Source organism: Xenopus laevis, chromosome 4L (genome assembly GCF_017654675.1).
Source record: "Xenopus laevis strain J_2021 chromosome 4L, Xenopus_laevis_v10.1, whole genome shotgun sequence".
Classification (NCBI taxonomy): domain Eukaryota; kingdom Metazoa; phylum Chordata; class Amphibia; order Anura; family Pipidae; genus Xenopus; species Xenopus laevis.
The window spans coordinates 58,757,957-58,784,896 of record NC_054377.1 but is presented as its reverse complement, the minus strand read 5'-3'; the positions used below and the strand labels follow the sequence as shown (position 1 = coordinate 58,784,896).

The 26,940-nt window shown below is 37.4% G+C and overlaps 1 protein-coding gene across 2 annotated transcripts in view; it reads left to right on the top strand.

The window, feature by feature from the left end:
* The window catches only part of dusp22a.L (dual specificity protein phosphatase 22-A L homeolog), a 71,870-nt gene extending 46,719 nt beyond the window's left edge, over nucleotides 1-25,151 (top strand). The window contains exons 5-7 of one of the 2 annotated variants that reach the window (XM_041589260.1): nucleotides 5,985-6,059; nucleotides 8,384-8,555; nucleotides 24,596-25,151. In XM_041589260.1, the coding sequence (XP_041445194.1) occupies nucleotides 5,985-6,059; nucleotides 8,384-8,555; nucleotides 24,596-24,790 (442 nt within the window). In that variant the 3' untranslated portion in view covers nucleotides 24,791-25,151. 2 annotated transcript variants of the gene reach the window in all.
* The last annotated feature ends 1,789 nt before the right edge of the window (nucleotides 25,152-26,940 follow it).

The window sequence follows — 26,940 nt, the reverse complement described above, 5'->3', positions numbered from 1 at the left end:
TATGCTACATTCAAGCTAACTATTTAACCAGATAACTGGAATTTCATTCACCATTTTGGTGTTTGTCAGAAAACCATTTTGATTAATTACTGGATGCGGACGCTAATGGAAACATACTTTTTGTAACCAGTTTATCTGGAATTTTGTGTACCATTTGGTGCATGCTCTTGGTGGGGAGGGATACCCAGGTGGGTGAAATGCTGGCGCTAATTGAATCATACCTCCTGTAACCAGTTTATCTGGAATTTTGTGTACCATTTTGGTGCATCTTCTTGGCGGGGAGGGACACCCAGGTGGGCGAAAGGACCAATAGAGAATTGTTGTCTTTGATTGAGTGGCCTCCCGGCACCCTTTGTCTTTTTCCGGTACTTTAATTTGTTGTTTAATATGGTGTGGTTTCACCTGGACATACCGGGTTTTTTTTGAACCCCCACCTCTTAGACATACACCCAAACGCCACGGCTACAACAATTTTTGAGCCGATACTGACCCGCCACCTGGTCAATTGCAAACCTGTCACTAACAATTTTTAATCTTGCACTAAATTCTGGACATTTTTAAGGAAATTTATTAAAGGTTAAGTTTTATTTATTCTTGTATACAGACCTCTTGTCAAATGTTAAATATTGTGTGGGGTGGTGCAAAGTTACGGGTCATCTCTGTCTGTTCTTTTATTCATGTTTTTTTCTTGCTACCTTACCCATTTTAGATTCACCTGAATGTGTGCTTTGCAAAAATATATGGTTTTGGAGTTCAACATATTTCTTTGTGTTTTTATCCCCCTCAAAAAAATGCAGTAAATGTGTTGATTTTTCAGTAGCTGAATGACCTCTGGGACAATTTGTTTGCACTATACTAACTTCATTTTGGGGTCTGTATACGCCAGACACCTTGGTAATCCTATGCACAGTGAGCATCAAACTGTTCTGTGGACCCCTGGCAGTCATATTTAGGATGTGTTTTCTTGGTACCTAATGCAGGTGATACGATGCTAGACACTGGAAGTTTGGAGGCAATTTTCAGGTACATTATCAAAAATGCCAATTTTGGGAAAGCATTTTGGATTTGTCTGAATGTGTACTTTCCAAAAATTATTTTTTTTGGGGGTCAACTTATGTTTTTGTAATTTTACCCCCAAAATTGGTAATTCTATGCACAATGGGCATCAAACTGTTCAGTGAACTTCTAGTATTCATATTTAGGATGTTTTTTCTTGATACCTTATGCTTTGTGGGAGATATGTACTTGCAAAGTGAACCATTTGAGGTGATTTTTTTCAGAATTTGCATACATTTTTTTATTATAAAACTGGCTATGTTCATAATAGCTTTGATGTTGCGTAATTAGGAGTAGAAAGACATGGTTACCCATTTTAGATTCGGCAGATGTTTACTTTTCTCAAATATATGGTTTCCTGGGGTAAACCTACTGTTCCAGGATTTTTGGCTTTGGAGTCTAAGGTATGCCATATTCAGCTGTAGTGCTTTAAAAATTTGGTAATTTATTGCTGAGAGTTTTTTATTTGTACAAAAAAATCTCCATAAAAATATACATGTCTAGTATTCACATGTTCGAGAGATATGAGGCTTTCCAAATCAGTTGAATTTTTGTGCATAAAATAAAATGTTTTTCTGGCATTCATATCCCTATATCATGAAAAATATATTTTTTTAGTTTTCTTTGGTACTTAGAACTCTTGCACCAGAAGTGGAAATGCACAAAAATTCTGGCAGATTTATAAAGCTCAGGTTCTCCTAAAAAAACAATGTACAATTTTCTTAGGTAAACTTAACCCTCCCCCCCCCCAGGAAATGCTCCTAAAGTGAGAGCGCACAAAATGTTAAAAAAAAAACTACTGGTACTGAGTGCAAATGAAATGAGAAATTCTGCTGACACTTAAAGGGTTAAACCACATGCTGTGTGCTAATGGACAGAGCTGAAAGCCTTACGTTTACCACAAATGTACCTGCAGTGGTTTACTAGATTCATGTTGCAAAAACAGCAGCACAAACCACTGAATAAATGTATCCTTGCAAACAAATTTTAGGCATTGTTTTAGCTTCTTACAGCTATATATCTCATTTGGCAACCTTTGAAATAGTTATTTACAGTAAATAAATCTGATCTCACTTATGCTCATCTAATTCCAAACCAAGCATAGAAGAGAGGTGGGTGGGGGAGTGCCAGATAGAATGTTATCACTGAACCCAGTTGTGTCAGTTTACATATTTGAAAACACTACCTCCTCCACTTCTATCTTTTTTTCTATTACTAAAAATGTAGATGGATTGTTGTTGGATTCTGAAAACTATAGTTGTCACAATGTATATTTCAGTTTATCGAGAATTCCTACAATCCTGCTTGTTTTTATTATTGCCATTATTAAAGGGGGAGCTGTCGCAAAAATGAAAATTTAAAATAAGCTTTATCATACTGAAATAATAAACTTTCTAAATATACTTATTTAAAAATGATGGCCGGTTTCTGAAATAATTAAGTTAGTCTTCACTCTCCTCCTCTCAGCATCAATTTCTCTTCATGCAGAAGTTGGTTGTCAGATTTTCATTGACAGATCCAATATATTTTATAGGGGGAAGATGTCTTTCCTAGCAGATATATTAGAGCTAACTCAAGTTACCAACTCCAACACAAGCAAAATGTAACAAAATAACTGACTTTAGCACAAACCATGCATGTAGGGAAACAAGATTTCTGGTGATTTTAAAAGGATGAGTTCTAATACATCATCTAGGCAAAAGGACCCCCCCCCAAAGGCTGTATTAGACTTAACTGTCAATCAAAATCAGACTCCCAACTCCCGCATGAAGACAGAATGAAGAGAAACTGATGCTGAGAAAAAGAGAGTGAAGAGCAACTTGATTTTTTCAGAAAAAGGCCAGAATTTTCAATTGATCATATTTAGAAAATGTATTTTTTTAATATGATGAAGCTTATATTAACTTTTAATTTTTGTGATAGTAATTTACAGCAATTTACAGCAATTTACTGTGTTTAGAGGAACGTCATATGAAGCCCCACTAGATATAACTAGTGTATTCTAACTTTAAATGGACTCTGAGCCTTGTTTCCCTAGGTAGATTCGTCTGACCTTGTTTTAGCCATTCATCTCATAATCTTTTTTTCAAAAGCACTTGGTTAACTTTCTAGACTTTTCATTGCATTGGGGACATTGGTTTATTTTCTGAGAGGCATATGATCAGAGTGCATCAATTGCTCAAGATACAAGAGCTGTGTGCATGAGTTCTAAGTGGCGAATTTTGCTCTTCTTTGTGCTATTGCATTTCTGGCTAGGGAATTTAGTATACAACTTGGGAAATGTTGGCCAAGAATATTGCAACATTGTCTAGTAAATATATGATTACATTCATTCTACTTGTTTAGTTGAAGCATTCTACTTGTAAGGAGAGGTTCTGGGTATGACTGATCAGTAAATGGCAGAATAATTTAGGAACTGATGTTGAGTTGAGATGCCCAAACATTACCACTGTGAAGTCTTCTTTTGATATTGGCATCCCATTTAAACTACCCCCACAGTAACATTATCAGAATCATGGTACAGTATTATACAATGTTTAATATAATAACATTACATTGGGGAAAACAAGGAACACCTTCTTACAATTAAAAAAAGAGCTTTAAAGGAGATGTACAGGCAAAAAAAACCCCCCATTTTTACTTTCTTTAATGAAAAGCAAACCTATCTCCAATATACTTTTTTTTAATTAAAAAATGTGTACTGTTTTTATAAGAAATGTGACTGTATGAAGTGAAATTCCTCCTTCGTTTTACTTGCTCTGACTGCTGCGGATAGGGAACAGTCCCTAGCTGCTCTTCAGGGTAACAATCATACTTTGTTTGTTTCCCTGTAGAGCAGTCGGCGACTGTGTAGAGATTCGTATCAGATTTTATTTTTGCCATTACATCCCCTTAAATGTTTTCCACTCCAGTGTCAGGGACAAAGATCATGAAGCCAGATTTAAACAGATAAATTGGCATTATTTTGCTGCAGCCACTGGTTCTGCAGAGGTGGAGAAAGTTTGTATTAAACAATACAAAAACTATAAAATCCACAGTAGATTAAATGACAACACAGGACACGGTGCAGTCTGCATATCCTGATTATTAATCAGTCTTGCTGTATCGGCTTCTGATGATCCCTAAGCTTAGCCTCCCAACAGATTCCCAGACCACACTGAGCATGTACATAGTCTTGGTCTTGCAAAGATGGTTTAACAAAGTTACAAGATGATGACCCCCTGACTTTGAAAGCATAAATCATTTGTTTAATTAGGTTTCTGGTGCAATAAGTTCATGTTTATGTTTAGTATACAAAATACAGCATTTCTAGCATTATTCTATTTTAGACTTTAGTTCCCCTTTAAGTCATTTTGTAAACAAGATAATGTAAGATTGTCTGTGGGATATAACTTAAGCGGCCACAGACGCACAGATCCGATCTTATGAATCAACGTACGATCGGACTTCCTCATCTCCCGACCTGCCACTAACCATTCTGATGTTCTGCCCCTGACAGTAATCGTACGAAAGTTATGTCTGACCAAAGCTAGTGACAGTCTCCCACTGAAAATTGTAAGATCGGCAATACATGCAAAGATATTACCCGCAGCCGACAGAAATCTTTTAACCTGTCCAATCGACAAAATGACCGATCTCGGCCGGACGAAAAATGACGGGAATCTCCACACACGGTCTGAAAATTGTACGAATCCTCAATTCGTAAGATCAGATCTTTGCGTCTATGGCCAGCTTTACTATTGTGGTTTAGTGTTTACTTTGCAGTGCCTGCAGGTAGACAATGAAAGCCTTTTGTACATCAATGTGCTAATTTATTCCAAGAAATTTGGCAATGTCTAATTTGGGCTGTTAATAAGAATATTTGTAAGTTTAGCCCTATAGATAAATCAGCACAATCTCACAGTATTGATTGCTCTTTCCTAAAAACAAACACTAAAAACGAAACAGTGATTAAACCACATATGAACTTCTAGGTATTCCCCAGTGTGATTCTTTTGAAGGAAAGTCCATTGGCACATAGTGACATCAGATTCTTTATATCTCATATGTCAGAACTATCAACAGGCTCTGGCAAAATCAATTTGAAAGACTGTAAAATTCCAACAGTTCTAAAAGTGATGAAGGGATTTTCCTGCTTTGGGGTAGGGATAGTTTCAGACAAAAGGAGATGGGAAAAACCATTGCCCGGACCAGTACAGTAAACCATCGTTCCTCTGATTGGTACTTCTGTAGTTCAGTTTAAAGTGAAAGGAAAATCTGAACATTATCACAAATATTAAAGTTAATTTTAACTAATTCTTATTCGAGTTATTCCTATTGTATAGATCTCTCTGCACTGTCCTTATTTTCCCTTTTTCTTCTGAACACCTTGGTTGATGTCAGCCTCTAACCCCACTCCATTCCTGGTGCTCAACAATTGACACATGTGCACTGGTATGAACTGGCCAAGTTGTACAAACTGGCCTGCCATATAGATGAGTGCTGAAGCTTTGTTTGCAGTGGCACAGAGATCAGAAAGAAGGCCCTAATAATAACTGGCATTTCATTGTGTTGTACAAAACTTACCATAGTTTCAACATACACTGAGCTGGTTTTCCTTTTACGTTAATGCACATCATTATTTTGATGAAGAAAAAATTCTCTCCACGTTACTTTATAATCTCCATATGGTTCAAACACGCACAGTTTCCCTTCTTTGCTGAAAAGCAATTTTCTTGCATTAAAGGACACCAGCAATGTATTTGATAGCCCCCATTCGAATGTTGTCCCAGTTTTTAATGCAATACCCTGATATTAGTTCTGTGTCCTGATCTTTGTAAAATCTAGCAGCATCCCTGGGGTTCACTAATGAGAACCCACACACACAGACACATTTGCAAACTCCTGTCTTCTTTTTTGTTTGACATATTTTCTTTTCTCCTTGATAGAATTCAGCATTTTAAGCAGTGTATCAAGTTTATTCATGAGTCTCGACTTCATGGAGGTGGCTGTCTTGTGCACTGGTGAGTTCTTTGTGATTCCCTCTCACACCCCAAAGACGTACATGCAGGTAACCCTGATTAAACTACCACAAATACAGTGCTGTTGACTTCAGGCAGCATTAAATTCATAAGGAAAAGGCAGTGCTTTTTGCTCACAGGCACTAGGAAAGCACTCAATCCAGGATTTGGCCAAGCATTTTTTTTCTAAGATTCGGCTAATGGGCAGATTTATTAAAACTGTGATTTGCTTTTTTATGCAAAAAGGCATGTTCATAATTATTTTCAAATATTGGTTTTTAGAATTTAAATTTTTTTATTAAGTGAAAATAGTTTTTTTTAAATTCTGCATCTGTCAATCTGCTGAAGAAGTCAATGGGAGGTATATTTTCAAAATTCAAGCTACTTTAAAGGACATGTAAACCCCCCCCCACACAAAATTTTACTCACTTAAGAGCCTCTTTGAAATCTCGAAATACATGCCACTCAGCTTATTCAAAGGTTAATAGTGAGGCTGCAGCATCTCCTTAATCACTTAGAATTCCTTCTGCTCCTCTAATTCACTCTGCCCCCTCGCTAGGAATTTCCTTTTGCTGTTGGCTCATGAGCATGCTCAGTTCATCTCAACTCATATTAATCAACACACCCTCCAGTCTAGCAGCCAATGATGAGATGGCACTGCTGGTTTTCATAGAAACTCTGCTTTAGCTGCCTGCTCCTGTTTTTAACCATTACATTGCATATGTGCTGTTTGCAGATATAAAACCACTGATGATGTGCCAGAGGGAAAATGGCCCCCAGATGAAAGCTGCTATTGGTTTTAGGGAAATGTAATGACACTGGCAAATGGAGGGGATGTATGCAGTACAAATAATGCCATTTGGTTGGGGGAGATGTGCCCAACTTATATACATAGTAGGAAAATCTAGGCTTTACATGTTCTTTAATAATCACGTTTTTTGGTAATGCACAATTTCGAAAATTCATTAAAAATTAAAAGTAGAATGTGATTTCTGTGTTTTAGAGTTTTTTGCACGTTTTTAAGTGATCAAGCTTTCAAGATTCCAGTTTTTTCATAAATAAGATAGCAATTGAGAAATAATTCAATTCATTTCAACTCGAAATTCCTGCCCATGTAACTCAAATGACTCAAATTTGAAGTCATGTGACACAAAGCAATTTTTTTTATTCATAATTGATGTAATTGATGTAATTTAAATTTCTTTTTATTATTCTCATATTCTAATATGTATATATATATATATATAATTTTTTTTTACTTAAATATGAAGCAATTTCCAGAGTCTTTGTGCTGTATGGCAGGTGCAGCAAAATAGGCTTGCACTTTACAGTCATTCCCAACATTACAAGATTATCATCAAATACTGTAATATATTACAGTCTGACATTATGGACGAAGCCCTACATCCTTGTTCTGGGTTGTAAACCCTTTATGTAAAATGTAAATATTGTTAACAACATCTTTAATTCAGCAACATATACATGACTGAACGATTTACAATTCTATATTCACACCAGTGTGCTGCATCCTTTTCAAACCTCAGCTGGGGGTACAACTTCCCCCCATCGAAGGGAGGTTGTACCCCCCCAAACGTTGATATTGGTGGAGATATAAATAAATAAAGAAGGGGCACTTTATCCACTGCAGAAAATTGGGTGTGTGCGGATCCGTGAATAAAAAGTTGCTGTTGTGGGACCGTGCCGGGTCAGCAAAGAACCAGCACCACTACTGCAGAGTGAATTCCAGGTGTGCGGTGTATCTATAGTTAGTATATCCATTGAGGAGATTTCTAGGCATTTACCGAAATGATCATAAAATGTATTGCATGACCATGAATTTTTAAAATGAAGCAAAAATTCTTCATAAAGCTCGAAAAAATGTTTTTGAGTTGCCTGAATTTCTCATAGACTTGCATTGTTATACATTTTCCAGCAGCAGTAAAAACTTTTTTTTGGAAAACTTACACTTTAGTCAACTGAATTTGGACATGTTTCCTAGATTGTGGCCCCCAGTATATCAAAAGAGAGTGCATGCTTTATTAATGCTGTCCTTCTTTTCTTTTAATGTCTAATGTGACATCCAATTCAGCGCCCTTATTATAGCATCAAAGACTATCTTCAACTTTCGCTGAAGTCAGTGTTGTATGGAACAAGAAAGCGATAAATTGGGTGCTCTTTGGTGCAAAGTTCTGTAGTTACTGCATGTCACATGAGTTAATTACTGTATCATTTCAGGGAAACCAATGAAATATTGTTTATCTGGGTGTGCCACAGTATCTCCTCTCTTAACATATTTCTTATTTGTTTTGTTTGTTACAAATGAACAGCTTGGCTGGAGTATCTCGAAGTACAACTATGTTGGTTGCCTATCTCATGACAGTTACAAATTTTGGCTGGGATGAGTGTCTGTCTGCTGTGAGGTCTGTCAGATCCTATGTCGGGCCAAACTTTGGCTTTCAGCAGCAGCTCCAGGAATATGAAATGACATTAGTTAAAGAGGTAACATTTTCCTGTACTCATGCATGTAATTGTCATCTGACCTAGTGCAAAATTTATTTTCCTAGCCACAAACCTAAAATATGTATAATGTAAAGGTTTTATCATATGACTGACTTATGACTTTCACAACTTTCAGGTACCGCATCATTCCCTATACAGACAGTGGGGAAATATTACTATATTTTCAAAAAACTTTAGGGGCCAATTAACAAACGGTAAAAGAATAGTGATATTTTTAGAATAGCCTATTTTTCTTCTCTGGAACAATTAGTTTCAGCATTGAAAATAGTTGTCTGAATTGTTAAAGGGGACCTGTCACTAAGGGGCAGATTTACAAAGCTCGAGTGAAGGATTCGAATTAAAAAAACTTCGAATTTCGAAGTGTTTTTTTGGCTACTTCGACCATCGAATGGGCTAGTTCGACCTTCGACTACGACTTCGACTACGAATCGAACGATTCAAACTAAAAATCGTTAGACTATTCGACCATTCAATAATCGAAGTACTGTCTCTTTAAGAAAAACTTCGACCCCCTAGTTCGGCAGCTAAAAGCTACCGAACTCAATGTTAGCCTATGGGGAAGGTCCCCATAGGCTTGCCTGTGTTTTTTTGAAGGATATTCCTTCGATCGTTGGATTAAAATCCTTCGAATCGTTCGATTCGAAGGATTTAATCGTTCGATCGAACGAATAATCCTTCGATCGTACGATCGTACGATTAGCGCTAAATCGTTCGACTTCGATATTCGAAGTCGAACGATTTTAGTTCCTAGTCGAATATCGAGGGTTAATTAACCCTCGATATTCGACCCTTAGTAAATCTGCCCCTAAGACTTAAAAAGCTGTATAATAAAAGTTTTTAAATTAAACGTGAAACTCAAATTCTATTTTTATTGACACACCCATGCCCATTATAAAGGTATATACAAATCTCAGCTGTCAATCATATATTGCTGGACCTGCCTCTATGCCTGCAAGCATAGAGGCAGGGCAGAAAATTACTTCAATTTTGAATTAGATTGATAGGGGTTTTAGAGATTAATGTTGCTAGGCTCCTTAACACCTCACCACTACAATCATCTCCTTTTCTAAATGTGTCCATTTGTATCTGTGGCGTAACTATAGAGGAAGCAGACCCCACAATCATAGGGGGGCCTGGGGAAAAGGGGGCCCAGAAAGCGGGGTTTGCTTCCTCTATAGTAGGGGTCCCCAACTTTTTATACCCGTGGGATGAGTTGGGGAGCAACACAAGCATTGAAAAATGGATCTCAGGGGTGCCATATAAAGGCCGTGATTGGCTATTGGTATTCTCTATGTGGACTGACATTCTACAAGAGGCTCTGTTTGGCAGTTCATCTGGTTTTTATGCAACCAAAACTTGCCTCCAAGCCTGGAATTAAAAAATGAGCAACTGCTTTGAGGCCATTGAGAGCAACAGCCAAGGGGTTGGTGAGCAACATGGGGGATTGGAGTGCACTGGGTCCCTCTGAAATTTTTTTGCAGGGGGGCCCGGCATACTCTTTTTACGACATTGATTCGTATCAAGAACATTTCCCACACAGTCAGGAAAGTATTCATAATGAACAAAACATTTTTAACTGTTGGCAATCCCTAATTTTTTTTGTAAATCTGCCCATTATTATGCATATGTATGTACTTTTTCCAGACAGGGAAGGAATTGCATGTCATATTGTGCAATCCAGGAAACCATTTGGGTGACACTGTCTTATTTTATTTTGAAATATTTAGAAAACAAGCATTTGAACATATTGCTGCACAAATAAAATCAAGCATCTAATGAGGTTTCAAGCAGCACAGGTTGCAGGGATTACTAAAAGGAATACAGAGGGTTTCATTGTGTGTAGTACTGTATGTCCTTAAAGGAGTTGTTTACCTTTCAATTATTTTTCAGTAGGATGTAGAGAGTGATATTCTGAGACAATTTGCAATAGGTTTTCATTTTGTATTACTTGTGGTTTTTGAGTAATTTAGCTTTTTACTCAACAGCTCTCCAGTTTGCAATTTCAGCAATCTGGTTTCTGAGGTTCATATTACCCTAGCAACCTGCATTGATTTGAATAAGAGACTGGACTATGAATAGGAGAGGGCCTGAAAAGAAAGATAAGTAAAAAAAAAAGTAGCAATAACAATAAGAGAGTTATTTACTAAAATCCTTATTTATTTCACTTTCTAAATAGAAAAACCACGACCAAACTCCAATACCCGATTTTACCTTAGCTTTATTATTAAAAAAGATTGTTTTAATTCAGTGGTCCCCAACCTTTTTTGGCCCGAGGACCAATGGAGAGCCACATTTTTTGCAAGGACCGGGGGAGGGGGTCTGGAGGGGTCAGCGTCCAATTCGGCCCGTCCGTGTCCAATTCGTCGCGCCATGTTAATTGTCCCCTAGGCTCGGCAGCCCAGTTCAAGACTGCCTGTGGCCCGTTACCAGGCTGCTGCTTGGCGGTTGGGGACCCCCTGTTTTAATTGGTTTGGGCGAAAACCGGAATTATTTGATTTTTTCAGGGTTTTTTCACAAATTTCTTGATTTTTTGGACTTTTGCCCAAAATGGTTGGATTTTCGGCTAACTCCATAACAGACCACAGAAACTGCAAAATAGGATAAGGACCTCTGCCATTGACTTATGCACAGCCTCGGCAGGTCTGAGATGGCGGATTTTTTGTTCTGGCTTGCAGCATCAGGCTTTGAGTTTTGCCTAAAAAAGTGCTTGTCCAAGAAATCAAGCCACTCTTAAAAACATTAACAGACTCTGCCCCTACAACATCATCCAGCAGTGTATTCCACAACCTCACTGCCCTCACTGTGAAGAACTACCTTCGCTACTTCAAATTAAAGTTATTTTCCTCTAGTCTGAAGGGGTGGCCTCTGGTGCGGTGATCCTCTTTATGGGTAAAAGATCCCCTGCTATTTGTCTATAATGTCCTCTAAAACCCCTAAATCCTTCTTAGTTAAGGAAACTCCCAACACCCGGCCTAACTTGAGCTTTGCTGATTATAGAAATATATATTTTTTACACAGAAAGGAGTTTCTCCTCTCCCTGCTTCTGATTTGATGACGTTTTCCAGATCATTTTTAATCTGAGCAACACTGACTTTGTATAATTTGGTTAAAATGATAGGCAGAGATACAGTCATATGAAAAAGTTTGGAAACCCCTCTTAATTTTTTGGAGTTTTGTTTATCATTGGCTGAGCTTTCAAATTAACAACTTCCTTTTAATATATAACATGCCTTATGAAAACAGTAGTATTTTCAGCAGTGACATAAAGTTTATTGGATTAACAGAAAATATGCAATATGCATAATAAAATTAGACAGGTGCATAAATGTGGGCACCCCAACAGATATATTACATAAATATTTTGTCACAGCCTCTAGACGCCTCCTATAGCCTGGATGGCTTTTTTTTTTTTTTACCATTCGTCCTCACAAAATCTCTCCAGTTCAGTTACATTTGATGGCTGCCGAGCATGGACAGCCTGCTTCAAATCATCCCATAGATTTTTCATGATATTCAAGTAGGGGGTCTGTGACGGCCATTCCAGAATATTGTACTTCTCTCTCTGCATAAATGTCTTTGTAGATTTCGAATTGTGTTTAGGGTCATTGTTTTGTTGGAGTATCCAACCCCTGTGTAACTTCAACTTTTTGACTGATGCTTGAACATTATCCTGAAGAATTTGTTGATATTGGGTTGAATTAATCCGACCCTCAACTTTAACAAGGGCCCCAGTCCCTGAACTAGCCCCACAGCATGATGGAACCTCCACCAAATTTGTCAGTAGGTAGCAGTTGTTTTTCTTGGAATGCGGTGTTCTTCTTCCGCCATGCAAAGCATTTTTTGTTATGACCAAATAACTAAATTTTTGTCTCGTCAGTCCAAATCTTTGTGTCAAAATGACTGTGGCTTGTCTAAATGAGCATTTGCATACAACAAATGACTCTGTTTGTGGCGTGAGTGCAGAAAGGGCTTCTTTCTCATCACCCTGCCATACAGATGTTCTTTGTACAAATTGAGCTGAATTGTAGAACGTATAGATACACCATCTGCAGCAAGATGTTCGTGCAGGTCTTTGGAGGTGATCTTTGGGTTGTCGGTAACCATTCTCACAATATGTCGCATTTACAGCAACTGTGCCTATGGCCTTCCACTTCCTGATTACATTCCTTATAGTTGAAACTGACAGTTTAAATGTCAGAAATAGCTTTTTGTAGCCTTCCCCTAAACCATGATACTGAACAAACTTTGTTTTCAAAACTTTTGAGAGTTGATTTGAGGATCCCATGCTGTCACTTTTCAGAGGAGAGTTAAACAGAAGCACAACTTGCAACTGGCCATCTTAAATACCCTTACTCATGATTGGACACACCTGCCTATGAAGTTCAAGGCTTATTGAGCTAATCCAACCAATTTGGTGTTGCCAGTAATCAGTATTGGGCAGTTGCATTCAAATTAGGAAAATTACAAGGGTACCCACATTTTTGCACAGCCAGTTCTTCACATTTGATTTAGTTCCATAAAACGGAAGAAAGAGAATGGGTTGGTTTACTGTTCATCACAGCACTGCAACAGTCACAAAACTTTCTAGATGGGCTAGAAGTATATTGAACACATATGACAGACTGCTATTTCTAATAATGGAAGACTTTGGATCTGACCTACAAAAGAGCACTGGACATTTCTTAAAGGAATCCCCATTCAAAACTGTATATTACATCAAACCACAGTGGGACTTATTTACTAACATTGAGAAAAATTGCACCTGGGCAGTGATATTTGGGGAAATGCTTATTTGCTGTTCTAAATATTTGTGGAAGTGTACACTAAATACCAATAATGATTATATTTGTAGTGAATAGTTGTTTGTTGTTCTGGATATTCTTGGAACTTAATGCCAAGACTGAACTGGCATCCTGTAGATTATGTCAAAAGCTAGAGGGGTTGCTGTAAGACACCATAGTCTGGACCTGCTAAGGGCTGCCCATACACCAAACTCTAACCTTGTTTTGAGGTAAGGGACATAATATTTTTAACAATTTTGGCACCTGGTAGATGTGCAGACTTCCTAGACTGTTCAAAACATTTGCTTGTTGTCAAGTCCAAAGTAAAGCAGGGGAATGTCAACTGAAAAGAAAAACCAGAATGCAAAATTTTCTTGCAAACAACAAATATTATTTATGCCTTGTATCAAAAAGATTTAGGGCATTGGAGACAACATGACTGGTGATGTTGCCTATAACAACCAATCAGCAATTAGATTTGAACATTCACCTACAAGTTAGAAAACAAAAGCAAAGACCTGATTGGTTGCTATGGGCAATATCACTGGTTATGTTTGTCTCCATTGTTGATAAATATGCCCCGTAGGCATAAAAAAAGTGGATCCTTGTTTTCTAGCTGTTGAAATATAATTGCTGAGTGGTTACTCTGGGCAACATCACCGGTAATGCTTCACTCCACTTTTACACTGCATGATAAATAGGCCCCTTGGTTTTTTGTTTTACAAAAAAATCAGCTTGGGTATTACAGATAAGGCAGAATCTGTTTTAGGGTTAGTTCCCACGAGGAGATTCGGGGAAAATTACTAATTGCCTCGTCTTCTGAGCGACAATCTCCCTGAACTGCCTCACCGTGGTTTCCCATAGACTATAATGAAAAGTCGCCTGCGCTAAAGCACACACGGCGATGCATTTCCATAGTAGCCCGAAAGGGAAAAACATTTTGAATAATAACCATCAGTTATTTGCTTTAAACCTTAGCTCAGTCCTAATGCAGTTTTCATTTTTTTATTTAATTTTTTTGTTGGTTACTAGTTTCCCCCATGCTTTTTCCAAATAGTAGTTCAATTTAGAGCTGTTCTGTAAACCACACACACGTCCTCATGTGCTTTAACCTTACTTGCAGGCTTTAGATATGTGGAAACGAAACTTTACTGGCTGAAAACCGTGCAACACTGCAATATAGGAAAATCTGAATAGACAAGGCTTTTTAGTTGAAGGGTCTGCCATCCACACAGAAAGAAACCACAAAATATATCAAGTTAGAACTAAAGGGGAATAAAATAAAGGGCCATGATCAGTCATAACCAACAGCAACATTTTGTGTGGAGTTTATAATCCAGTTTATTCATCACTTGCATACACTAATACAGGGTTCATCTCACCAGAAACCAACTAATGTACCTGTATTGTTTTGGAGTGTGGAAGGAAATCAGAGCAAATCCGCAATACACAGAGAACATAAGACTTCATACAGGTCACACTCAAACCAAGGACCCCAACACTACCAAACAGCAGTGTTAACCACTGCAGAGTTCCATATATTATATAATTGTAGTATATTGTATCATATCTCCATTACATTATACTAAAAAGTGGTGGGAGCTTGGAAGAAACAACTACAGGGCTGCATTACACCCACAGAGCTGCTTTTGTACTTTGCACCATATTCAAGTTCAAGGGCTGCACGAATCCCAAGGGCTGCACGAATCCCAAGTTCTTTATGGATGGACCTTAAAGGAGAAGGAAAGTTGTTTACCAATTGGGGTTGCCAAATGTTAGGCACCCCAAGTGAATGTATTTACTTACATGGCCGGATTTCTATAAGCGGCGCCCCCAGGCCCTGTGCAAGCTGTCTGCTGCCCCAGTCGCGTATGCGTGCATGCGCACACGGTGTGCGCACACTTCCGGCACTATCACTTTCGGCACTGAGGACTGCGCACGCAGGCAAGTAAATGTTAAGTTAGTATTGCGCACAGTGTCCTCGGTGCATTAGGTAGATGTTGCGGCAGGGCTGCAAGCCGCCCCTCGAATCGTGCCGCCCTAGGCCCGGGCCTTTGTGACCTCGCCACAAATACGGGCCTGTTTACTTACCTGAAACCCCCAGCCGGTACTCCTATCTGCAGAAAACTGCACCGGCCTGGGGTTATTCCAGCGAGCACCACGGAGTGCTTCTCTTCCGGCTTCTTCTTTCTTCGAATATCCCGGGGCAGATGTATGCGCAGTAGAATGAAAAAGCCGACTTTTTAGTTCGGCTTTTCACTCTAATGTGCATGCACAGCCGTGAGAAGCGGTCCGTAGTGCTCGCTGGACTAACCCTGGCCGGTGCAGTTTTCTGCTGATAGGAGCACCGGCCTGGGGTTTCAGGTAAGTAAGAACATTCACTTGGGGTGCCTAACATTTGGCACCCCCAAGTGGTAAACTACTTTCCTTTAAGTGGCACAATTTTGCCCATAGGACTTTAGGCCACTTTAACAACTGGTAGGCATATGTCTCAACCGTTTGCCTCTTCAGAGGGACGTACAGCTCTGCCTTTCTCATGGACTCTTTAAAAAACCCAGAGTATATTATTTCTGTATCACTCTAGGTTCTATACTTTGGGTTCTATTAGGGAACTGACCACTCAATTCTATTCAAGCCTTGGTTCTTCAACATAATCTTATTATTGTCATTTTTAAAAATAAAAAATAAAATATATATATATTTATATATATATATATATATATATATATATATATATATATATATATATATATATATATATATATAGCGCCAGCAAGTTTTTATACACACATCCTGTATCAATATCAGAAAAATAAATCTTCCAAGCTTTACTTGAATTGTAGAGACCAATCCTGCAATATTAAAAGTATAAATATATCACAATTATGAATATTGATTTGTCTTTCTCTTTCATTCACATAGCTGGATGGAAACATCTAGGAAAGGCATTTCTAAGTCACTTAATGGGGAATAACAGTATATTTAGAACATTTTCTAAGAAATGCTACATCCCTTCTAAGTATACATAAACAAATATGTTTTGCAACACCATAGCCTGCAATAGCTCCATGGTAAGAATGGGTGGCAGACAGAAAAGTAGAGCTTGGTGGTATATGAGATATCAGCAATGTTGGATGCACATTTGATAGAGGTTCTCTTCAACTGAAGGAACATACACTGAATTATTGTCTCATACTTACATCCCCCAATAAATTATTGTTTGCATGTATTATAAATTTTCAACCCATAAAAATAATAACTACTTCAGACCAACTAAATCACTGAAATTTCCCTTTGTGAACCCACCTCTGATATTTCAGCTATCTGTAATTCAGACAATAATTTATTTCAATTTCATAACATTTCTTTTAAAAATGTGTTGCCCTTATAATATAATAATAATTCCAAGCAGTTTATAAAAAAACTTTATATAACTGATCAGCTAAGTTGAATGTCATCCCCAGCAACTTTCCATCAGGGACCATATGCTGAAGGAAACTGATTGACATGATGTGACACAGGGCTACCTGTGGAAAAAGCAAACACCAAGGGCCTTATTTATAAAAATCCAAATTTTTCTGAGTATTTAAATAAGAAAAGTCCGACCAATCTAGAATCCATGATGTAACCTTATTTATTAATAAAGATTTTCGGAGTTTTTTCCCCAATCTCTCGATTTTTTCGGCTTTTCCTGAATTTTCCAGATTTTTGAATGTACTTGTTGGATTTTTGGGCTAAATCCAGCTCAGACCAAAGAAACATCAGAATAGGATAGGGACCTCTCCCATTGACTTATATACAACCTTGGCAGGTCTGAGATGTCAGGTTTTCAGATTCTGACTTTTTCCATCCTCGGGGTATAATAAATCTCCAAAACTTTGAGTTTTTTTCCCCACAAAAAAAAAAATCGCTTTTATAGAAAAAAACCTTGTATTTTTCAAGTTTTTGGCATTCTGCCTTTAATAAATATCCCTCAAATGTCACAAAAGAAGCCACTAATATAAAAAAAAAAAATCCATTATAGCTAAGCCTATTGTCAACCCTGGTGTTCAAGCGCTGATCATTGGCCAAACAGCTCCCAGTGGTATCATTGAGTGAGAGAATGAGCATACTTAGCGACATTCACAAGACATATGGAAGGATATTTTGCCACCCGAGGTGGCCTTCATGGCACTCAACTTTTCAGCGCCAGAGGGGGACTGGTGGGGTCCACGTCGCTAGTGCAAAGAGCGCAATTGCGCTCTCTGCACTAGAAGAGCCGAATTTCCAAGGGAAAAAGGGAAATTCAGCTCCTGGGGAAAAAGGGGAATTCCCCCCTGGCAGCCAGGGGGGCACTGCCGTCTGAGGCGAGTTTCTCAGTGCCCCTGCATACTTTATGTAAGTCCCTCCTGGCTCTGTTCCCATTAGGTGCTTCATCAGGAGGAGGTAAATGACGCCTGCAGTCTTGTTATAACTATTTGTGGGGATAAAAAATCTACCTAAAGGTCTATAGGTCCTGTTTAAGCAGAACTTATTATTGGCATATACTGTATACTAACTAATATGGAGTGAATGCAATTTTAGTATGTGCATAACTAGCAGTCGAGCACAATATTTTTCCTTGGAAAAACAACATTGTGAAACATTAGCAAGTAAACAACTTATGCATAACAAATTAATAAAAACAAGCCATCCTTACATTTTCCTTTTCTTAATGGGATAAAGCATTGCGTGTGAGGTGCTCACAGGATGAAGACATTAGATAACCAAACCTACTTTTGTGGCTGACCAAAGCGTCAGAAAAATGGCTGAGGAGAGCAGACAGGAAAGGACCCAGAGAGACCAAACCTCTTGCTTACTCGGACAAAAAAGGAAGCATACAAACAGACTGAGAGGTAATTGTTTCACCACTGAAATGTTAACATGGTCCAAGTCTGCACATGAGCCATTCAGGATGCCAGGGACTGGAGATCTTACTCTGTTCTGGTATTGAAAAGGAGTAACTAAAAATCAAATAAATTAAACTGATCTTTCTCTACATATGATCATATGACATTTAACTACAGGTATAGGACCTGTTATCCAGAGTGTTCAGGGCATGGGTTTTTCTGGATAAGGGATCTGTCCATAATTTGGATTTCCATAATTTAATTAAGTCTACTAAAAAATCATTGAAACATTAAATAACCCCCCAAAAGGATTGTCTTGCCTCTGTTAAGGATTAATTATATGTTAGTTAGGAACAAGCTAAAGGTACTGTTTATTAACAGAGAAAAGGGAAATCATCTTTAAATATTATAATTATTTTCTTATAATGGAGTCTATATGAGATGGCCTTCCCATAATTCAGATCCTTCTGGATAACTGTTTCCCATACCTATACCCGTAGTGTCAGCAACAAAATTTGCATTCCCCCATGCCGTTGTGCTCTAGGCAGCTGCCTACTCTGTTCCGGCCCCTAATTTCAGCCCTGTGCAGTATTTTTACATTGTTAGAACATAAAGCAAATAATTGAAAATACAAAGGCAGTACATTATGTTGATAATATCACATGACATGAACATATTCTTGGAGAGCTCTCCCAGCAAGCAGTTCAGCTCCAAACATTAGTGGCAGATTTCAAAACATACCACTTCCACTTTATCATTTGCAAGAGTGCAGCTCATGGCAAATCTCATGGCAGATACTTTCCAGCCATGAAATGAAACAGAAATTGGAATTGGAAATTGTTTTTCAAATCAGTTGTATTTTTGCACTTATAGTAAAATATATTTCTGAAAAATATCTATTTTTAAACATGATTTGGATCTCTGTAGTACTATAGTTGGCACAAAGTTATATGAAAAAAATCCGAGTTTAGAAAGCTGAAAAACCAATGTACATTTTCTTTGGTAAACTGAATATTGGTAAACTGAAATACCTCTTAAGTAGAAGAACCCAACATGTTAAAATATTGCTTGCGATTTTTAAGTGGGTTTATGGAAAATCAGCTGACAGTAAAAGGTATATTGGTTTGATTTTGCATTCTTCTCTGTACTCCACCTTCCTTACAACATTTTGATTGAAAGAGTAGAATTTTCCCCTTTCCCAAATAGAGCTACAAAAAATTCTTCCAATTTAGATACTTCAACTTTTCTATTAGCCTCTTACTCACTCACTGATCAACTTCTGATCCAAAATATGGCTGCAAGATTCTCACCTCGCCCATTAATAATCCTCTGCTGCACCTCTTTATACCGACTGTTCCTTATATGCACTCAAATTAAATTTTAACTTCACTCAAAAATACTAGCCAGAACTCTACTTTACATAGCTAATTTTAACTCCTTCACACAAACTCTTTTAAACATTTGCTTAGATCTCACAACTAGGCAGAATATGACACAATGTGACCTAAAATTAATCATTTGCATGCTTTGTAGCTAAAAGTTGTTGTTGGTTACTGGCTGTCAAGTAACCCTGTATTGAATCACATGTAAACCTCAAATGTAGACTCTATGGTACTAACATCATGATCTACAGCATGCAAAATTGTTAACCCCCTTTAGTATTTCTTACTACAGTGCGAAATAGAAACATTTTGCAGTCTGATCTTATGGGTCACTACCCCGCTTCTTATGAGTTGTGGTTGTAAGTGAAACTTAAGTCACATTGTCACAACAGCTGCTGTATGTGTGACCTGAATTCCCCTGAATGTTTAGATAAGAGACTGGGCGTAACAAGTAACATACTGTAGTTACACACAGTAGTAGTGACATAGTTATTTAGGTTGAAAAAGACATATCCATTGAGTTCAATCTTTTTCATTTAAATGAAGTCCCGTCTGAGTGCTAGCTGACCCAGAATTTGGAGATATCCTTATTATTACATATAAGGCTTGTGTCATGCAAATTACTTATGTATATGAAAATGGATGGTTCAATATGGATTGTATTCCAATACGCTAAATTTGAAGCTCATCTATTTTTAGGGCTGTCCTCAGAAACCTACTTACCCCTCTGTGTATATGATAGGAAATCTGGGGTCCCTTCTATCTTATGAAACTAAATATTGCTTTTCATGACTAATACGGCATGTTTACAGTTGTATGTCTTCTTTTTGGGACTACTAATAGATATTATTTAGGTAACAGCACGTTATGGGTATGAGTGCTTGCTTGACTTAGTCAAGATAGTATGATGATACAGAAAGACCAATTTGTTAGTAATTGACTTTCATACTATGTCAGTGGGGAGCCAGACAATTGAGTTAAATTTATATGCTGTAACGTAGTGCATAACAATACAGACTTGAAGGCAGCCTTATGTAATCGTTAATCAAAATGTTGCTTGGTTTAAGGTACTGAATTCTAATTTACTGTATATTGTAAATATTGGTCTTTACCTAACATTCCTAAGTGATTAAAATTCAATCAGTTCAGAAAGAGTAATTTTGACGTGTTTTAAATCAATATCTTGTGGAATCAAAATTGATTGTTGCATAACAACAGCCCATTAACCTTCCCATATATCTAGCAACACAGATTTTAGTTTATAGTGACTGAGTAACTATGCAATATACCTTATTTATGGAAGCAGTATAATCTACAAATTGCAATTTTGATGCCAGTTGCCATGTTTTCCCCCCAAAAATGCAGTGTTTTCCCCAGAATTCCAGCATAATTGTAACCACTCATTTGTTGCACCCACAGCAATTGTACACAGTGCAGCAAACTATGGTCACAATGAGAAAATAATCTTTTTTTATATCCATCATAACATCATCATTGAATACTATTTATAATGTTTGAAATCCTGTACCAATGGCTTCCCTTGGAGATCGGGTATAAAACAGTATTGCCCAGTTACCAATTTTTTAACCGTATGATCACTATTAATATATATTTTTCTTTTTCGTCTCTGAGCTCAAACTATACCAAACAATTATACAAATTATCAATGAGAGACACCTAAGATGTATTTTAGATATTCCATCAATTCTTAAGCCAGGTGGTATAAGAATCTTTATTTTCATTTGTTATTTTTGGTTTTTTTCTCTATATAAGAATTTGTCGCACACAACTTCTCTGTGTTGGTTATAAATTGAGTGTGTAATTTTCTTTAGAGTTTATTATTATCCCGAATTTTCCGTTCATTTTTTCTAATTTTCTCTCATCTTTTCTTTCCTCCTCCATATTAGATATATATAGCTTTTACATGGGGTGATTTGTGTAACAAACATTGGTCCTTTCTCTTGACATGTAATCAATGTAATATACATTTGGATTGGTTCTGCACTTTGTACTGAGCTTTTCACCTATTGGTCAAGACTGTTTGTGATATAATGCATTTTAATTGGTCGACACCCCTTTAAAAGGATTGTACCTAGGGGAGACCTACAGCCTATGAGTAAGTGCCCACACAGGCACGAAACGTGTTAGGCCTATGTATGTCCTAATAAAGCCTTTTTAACTTAATGAAAACCAGAGCTACTGCTTTACTTGGAAATGGGTATCACCCCACTTGGATTTTTTGCATATTGAAAAATTATTGGTAAACCTTGGACTGGGGGTTCCTCTGGTGAGAAACCATTTTGTTATTTTTACTTTTTCCATAATTAATTTTTCTAGTTTCTTTATTTTTGGACTATTTATTTATTTTGCTCCTGGACAGAGCCACACACCAATATTCGTGTGTTTAGCAGGTTAGCATTAGAAACTCTAACTGACAGACTGAGATGGGACAGTCAGGTTGGCAAAACAGTCAGGTTTAAGAACTTCAAGTAACAATTGCTTACAAAAGATTAATATCTTGAAAAGAACATTTTTAGTGTCAGCATCACTTTAAGGCCTCATTTAATAATCCTAAAGGCACACGTGCAAGCACATAAAAGGGAAGCATAATCGTTGCCCTTCAGACTCATCCAAATAGCACTTGGGATTTGTGAGAATTGTGTTTTTCAAATTAAAAGATTTGTAGTCCATTGCTAAGGCTGACGCACTTTATTTCATGTGCATTCGAAGCCTCTCCAATTTGCCTCAGAGGTGGGAAACTTACTTCCTTGCTCTAAGAAGGCAATTTGATCAATCCAGAGTTAATTTCAATAACCCTGTATTTTCTCACTTTCTGAAAAGGCATCCAACATTTTTTTTTAAGCTATGTAATATATCAGCCAATACAATTAATTGTGGGAGAGAATTCTACAACATTCATTTCAACAACCCTTTTCATATTGTAAACTTCTAATTTTCTAATCTGAATGAGTGCCTTTCATTTGCTGGAAAGGCCTACTGATTAGTGATGGGCAAATTTGACCCATTTCTCTTTGTTGAAAATTATAGAAACTGTGAAAATTCGCCAAATTGCATTAAAGTCTATGGGTGACAACATTCTTTTGATGCGGGAGGTGGTGCAACAATTTTTTTGTTGCGCAACTGATAATGTTTTTACATGTATTTGGAAACCAATTAACCATGTGAGTGTCAGCAATCTCTGGCCTTGAGCAAGCTTAGTATTAGTTTTAACGGTGTACATGGTATGTAAGGGAATGTGCCCCTTAACTGCCACCATCTACCCTAACCTCTTGTGGCAACTTTCAAACAGCTCCTTCTGGTGCCTAAACCACTCACCATGGCTAACTGCTAAATTGGTCACCATTGAGGAGCACCTTCAACCCCTGACTAAAATTACAGTAAGCTTTGCTAGAGCTGATGTGGCTCAAACCCCAAGAGAGAAATGAGCATTGGCTCGTTATTATTTTTGCTGGCTGCTTAGGGGTGGGGTTGAGAAGTTGAACTGGAATCTGCAGTCTTTTAATTTCTGCACTACAATGAATTTAATTGACAGCAAACTGAAAAACCTGAAAGAGTCGGGCAGCAAAATTTGACAGCTTTCAGGCTACTACAAACGCCCTATGTGCTCTCTGATAAGGGTCATTAATAAATGCAAATGTAAATATATTTAAGTGAAAATCAGCTTTGTGTTTCAACACTCCTAAACAGAATTATGTGAGGTGCACATCACAATTTTATCCAGTTTATAATACATTTGTCTAATGGAAATATAAAATAATGTATATATATATATATTTTACAATACATTACAATGTTTCTATTATTTTCAGTATCTCCATGAAAGTGTTACTGACTTCTTTTGGTCAAAGGTCATTTCATGTTTATATTAACCTGTCTTTCTATTGCTGTCTGTCCATTTGTAACATCTTGCCTGTAAAACTACAATTTGGGCATTTTAGTTCATAAGAAGGTATTATAAAAAGGGAACTCATTCAGGAAGAAATGGCAAATAAAATTGACGTAGTAAACATTGTGTAAATGAATGAATTTAATAATTAAAGAAATGCTGCTATATGTAAAGTGGGGTGTGATGGTGCAGATCAACCAAGCATTTTTTACAACTACTAATAATCACCTTAATATGACAGTAGAATAGGGTTGCCACCTGTCCGGTTTTCACTCGGGCAGCCCGTTATTTTGAAGGGCTGCCCGGGTCCAAACTTCCTGCCCGGTTTTCCAAAATTTTTTTCCATGATTGACACGGTGATTGGCTTATCGTCAATTGCCACATCATAGCCCCGCCCCTGACATCATGGACACTCCCATCTATGTTATGACCCTGCCCCCTGATGTCATGGCCCCGCCCCTTGTCTCCACCGTTTCAAAAGGTGGCAACCCTACAGTAGAACTTGTAAAACTGGTGAGAATTTGCAGAATCTGTTGCTTTAGTATCTAGGTCAAGGCACAGAAGCAATCAGTAATTCCCATTTTAATGTTTAATACAGGTATGAGACCTTTTATCCAGAATGCTTTTTCCGGATAATAGATCTTTCTGTAATGTGGATCTTCTTAAGTCTACTAGAATACTATGTAAGCATTAAATAAACAGGCTTGTTCTGCTTCCAATAAGAATTAATTATATCTTAGTTTGGATCAAGTACAAGGTAATGTTTTATTATTACAGAGAAAAAGGTAATCATTTTTTAAAAGTTGGATTATTTGAATTAAATGGAGTCTGTAGGAGACAGCCTTTCTGTAGTTTGTAGCTTTCTGGCTAATGGGTTTCTGGATCCCATACCTGTACTGACATTATTATATCACTACTGAGGAACAGCAGTTGTAAGTCAGAACAGATAGGTAGGTCAACTGTGTCTGCTGTTCTGTGTATTCAGAATTCTTTATTTTAGGCAGGCTTACTAAAATGTTAATTTAACTCATGCAATAGTTTGCTATACCTAATGCAATTTTTCCTTTTGATCCCCTCCCAGTATAGGGTATGGCTGCGCCAGGAATATGGGAGAAATCCCTTTAATGACCAGGACAAGGTGCAACAGTTAATAGCACAGCAAGAGGAAAAGGAGCAGCTGAGGCAAGTACAGAACAAATGGATTAACCGTTCTGAAACAGACTATCCACTCCCATACAAAGCCTATGGATCCAGCAACAGATGGACCAATATATAGACAGCCGTGCAAGGCTGTTTCTTTGCACTGCAAGTTAACCACTCAACCACATTTGGGATTAGCCCCTTAGCTGCTTATATAGAGTGGGACTCTGATTTTGGGATATTTGTTTGGCTGCTGAATTGAAGTCTACGTCAGCATAATAGGTCTCAGTCCTTCTCACTGTTCAAATGCAAAAACTCCCTTGTAGCTATGGGGGTTGATACGATTTTTTTCAGTTGTCTTTGGAAAAGGATTATTTAGCCCAGAGTTTTCTCATATACATTATGCACTGGTCTTCTAATGCACTTTTATTGACTAACATGCTGTGTTTGGCGTTTCCTGAGAGATAATAAAATCATTTTGAGCTCTGAACTAAAAACTTTGGATATATGGACTGTGTTCTACTTCTTCCAGCACCTTTGCTAAATAAGGTTGCAGTGTGTAAGTGTATATTGAGGAGGAGATTTGGTGGGTGGCCATAGTTATTGTTCCGCCACAAGGACTATAGTTCTGGTTGCCAATCTGTAGAACTGGTTTCTTTCTTTTCCATTCACACACTCATATATAATACACAAACATGACATGACACAGTGTAGAACTTTACTCTATTTTTTAGAAACAACAACAACATTTGAAACCTGTTTGTCCCATAATCCATGCTAAGGTAAAGATGTATTTTTGTCTAAAGTACAAATCATTTAGAAACTCAAAAAAAAGGGATGCGGGAGCAGATCAGGTTTCTTGTTCACACTTTCGGTGTATGTAGTAAAACAAAATTAGCTTGAGGAGAACATAAGTAGAGTACATGCTTCCAAAAAACTCTGGTGCAAAGGTGTTCTGCAAAGAGCCAGAGTTTCGTTGTGGTCACAGTATAGGGATATACAGGTAATGAAATTAACATGTGCAGATATTTATGGACTTAAACAAGAAAGGAGAGGAAGCTGGCATAACTTGTTTTTAAGCCTGTGTGTTGTGCAGGAACAGCTGCTCAATGACTTCTTTTTGCAAAACTAATTCCATGTATTATGTGCCATTTAAAACGAAGTTCCTGTTTTATATCAGCTGTTCATTTGGCTTGTGATTGATTGCAATATAGTTATTTCTTCAGCCACAGTGTTCGCAGACTGATTTGCAAGGCAAAGTTGTTGATTATGATGATAATAATCATCGGCTCTTTGTACAATATTCCCATCAGCATTATGATTAATATTACTAGTTACATTTTTAAACAAATTATAAAAAAAAACGTCTTGCTAAAATACATTGTAACAAGCACAGGGTCAAGAACTGTTTCTATTTATAAAACAATAAAAATGAGTTTTATTTTTAATAATATTATTTTAGGATGTACAGTAGTTGTAGGTGCCATAATTACAATGCATTGTGTGTCACGGCATTATCGCTGGCCAGACTTCCATATTGAAGAAAAAAATTGTTTTTACCATAACTGAATGAACCATTGAGGGATTCAACACCCCTTATAGGTGTTTGTAAACTTGTCTTGTTTCCTCCAGCGACATGCAGCAGGTGCTGTCGTTGCCTGGAGATCTGTGAAGTCATTTCGCAAGGGCTGTACATGTACAACATTGGCTAACCCAATACAAATTACCAAGTTGTTACTTGTGGTAAAATCCAGAATGAAGTAGGGCCAATTCTGTTTTGTTTCTCTTTCTCATGAAATGAAATCTTTTTGAACTATATATTGTTTGGTTTTCAGGATGATGGCAAAGCTTTAGTCACATTCTTGTATCATCATGGAGCTGCTAAAGGAACCTGTGCTAAAAGTAGTATACAACTATACCACAAGCCCACTAGAACAATCTCTAAAGAGAAGCTGAAAATAATACCTGCCCTTGTGTATGCAAGTTTAGCAGTAAGAAGGCTAACTGGGAAAAGTAAAATAAATGTAGCACCCGGGCCGACGCAGTGTTTTGCTCGTAATTTTTCCCATCATTATACAACCTCCTACAGATTTATATAATAAAACCTATGGGTTTTAAACACAACGCATTGGGGCGTATTTACTAGAACTCAAATGAATCAATTTTTTTATGAAAACTAAGCCAACCAAACTCACTTCCACAAATTGAACTCATTTATCAATAATTTTTCTTAAAAAAACTGGAGCAACAAAATTTTGCTCCAAAACCGAGTGTCAATTCTTGTAC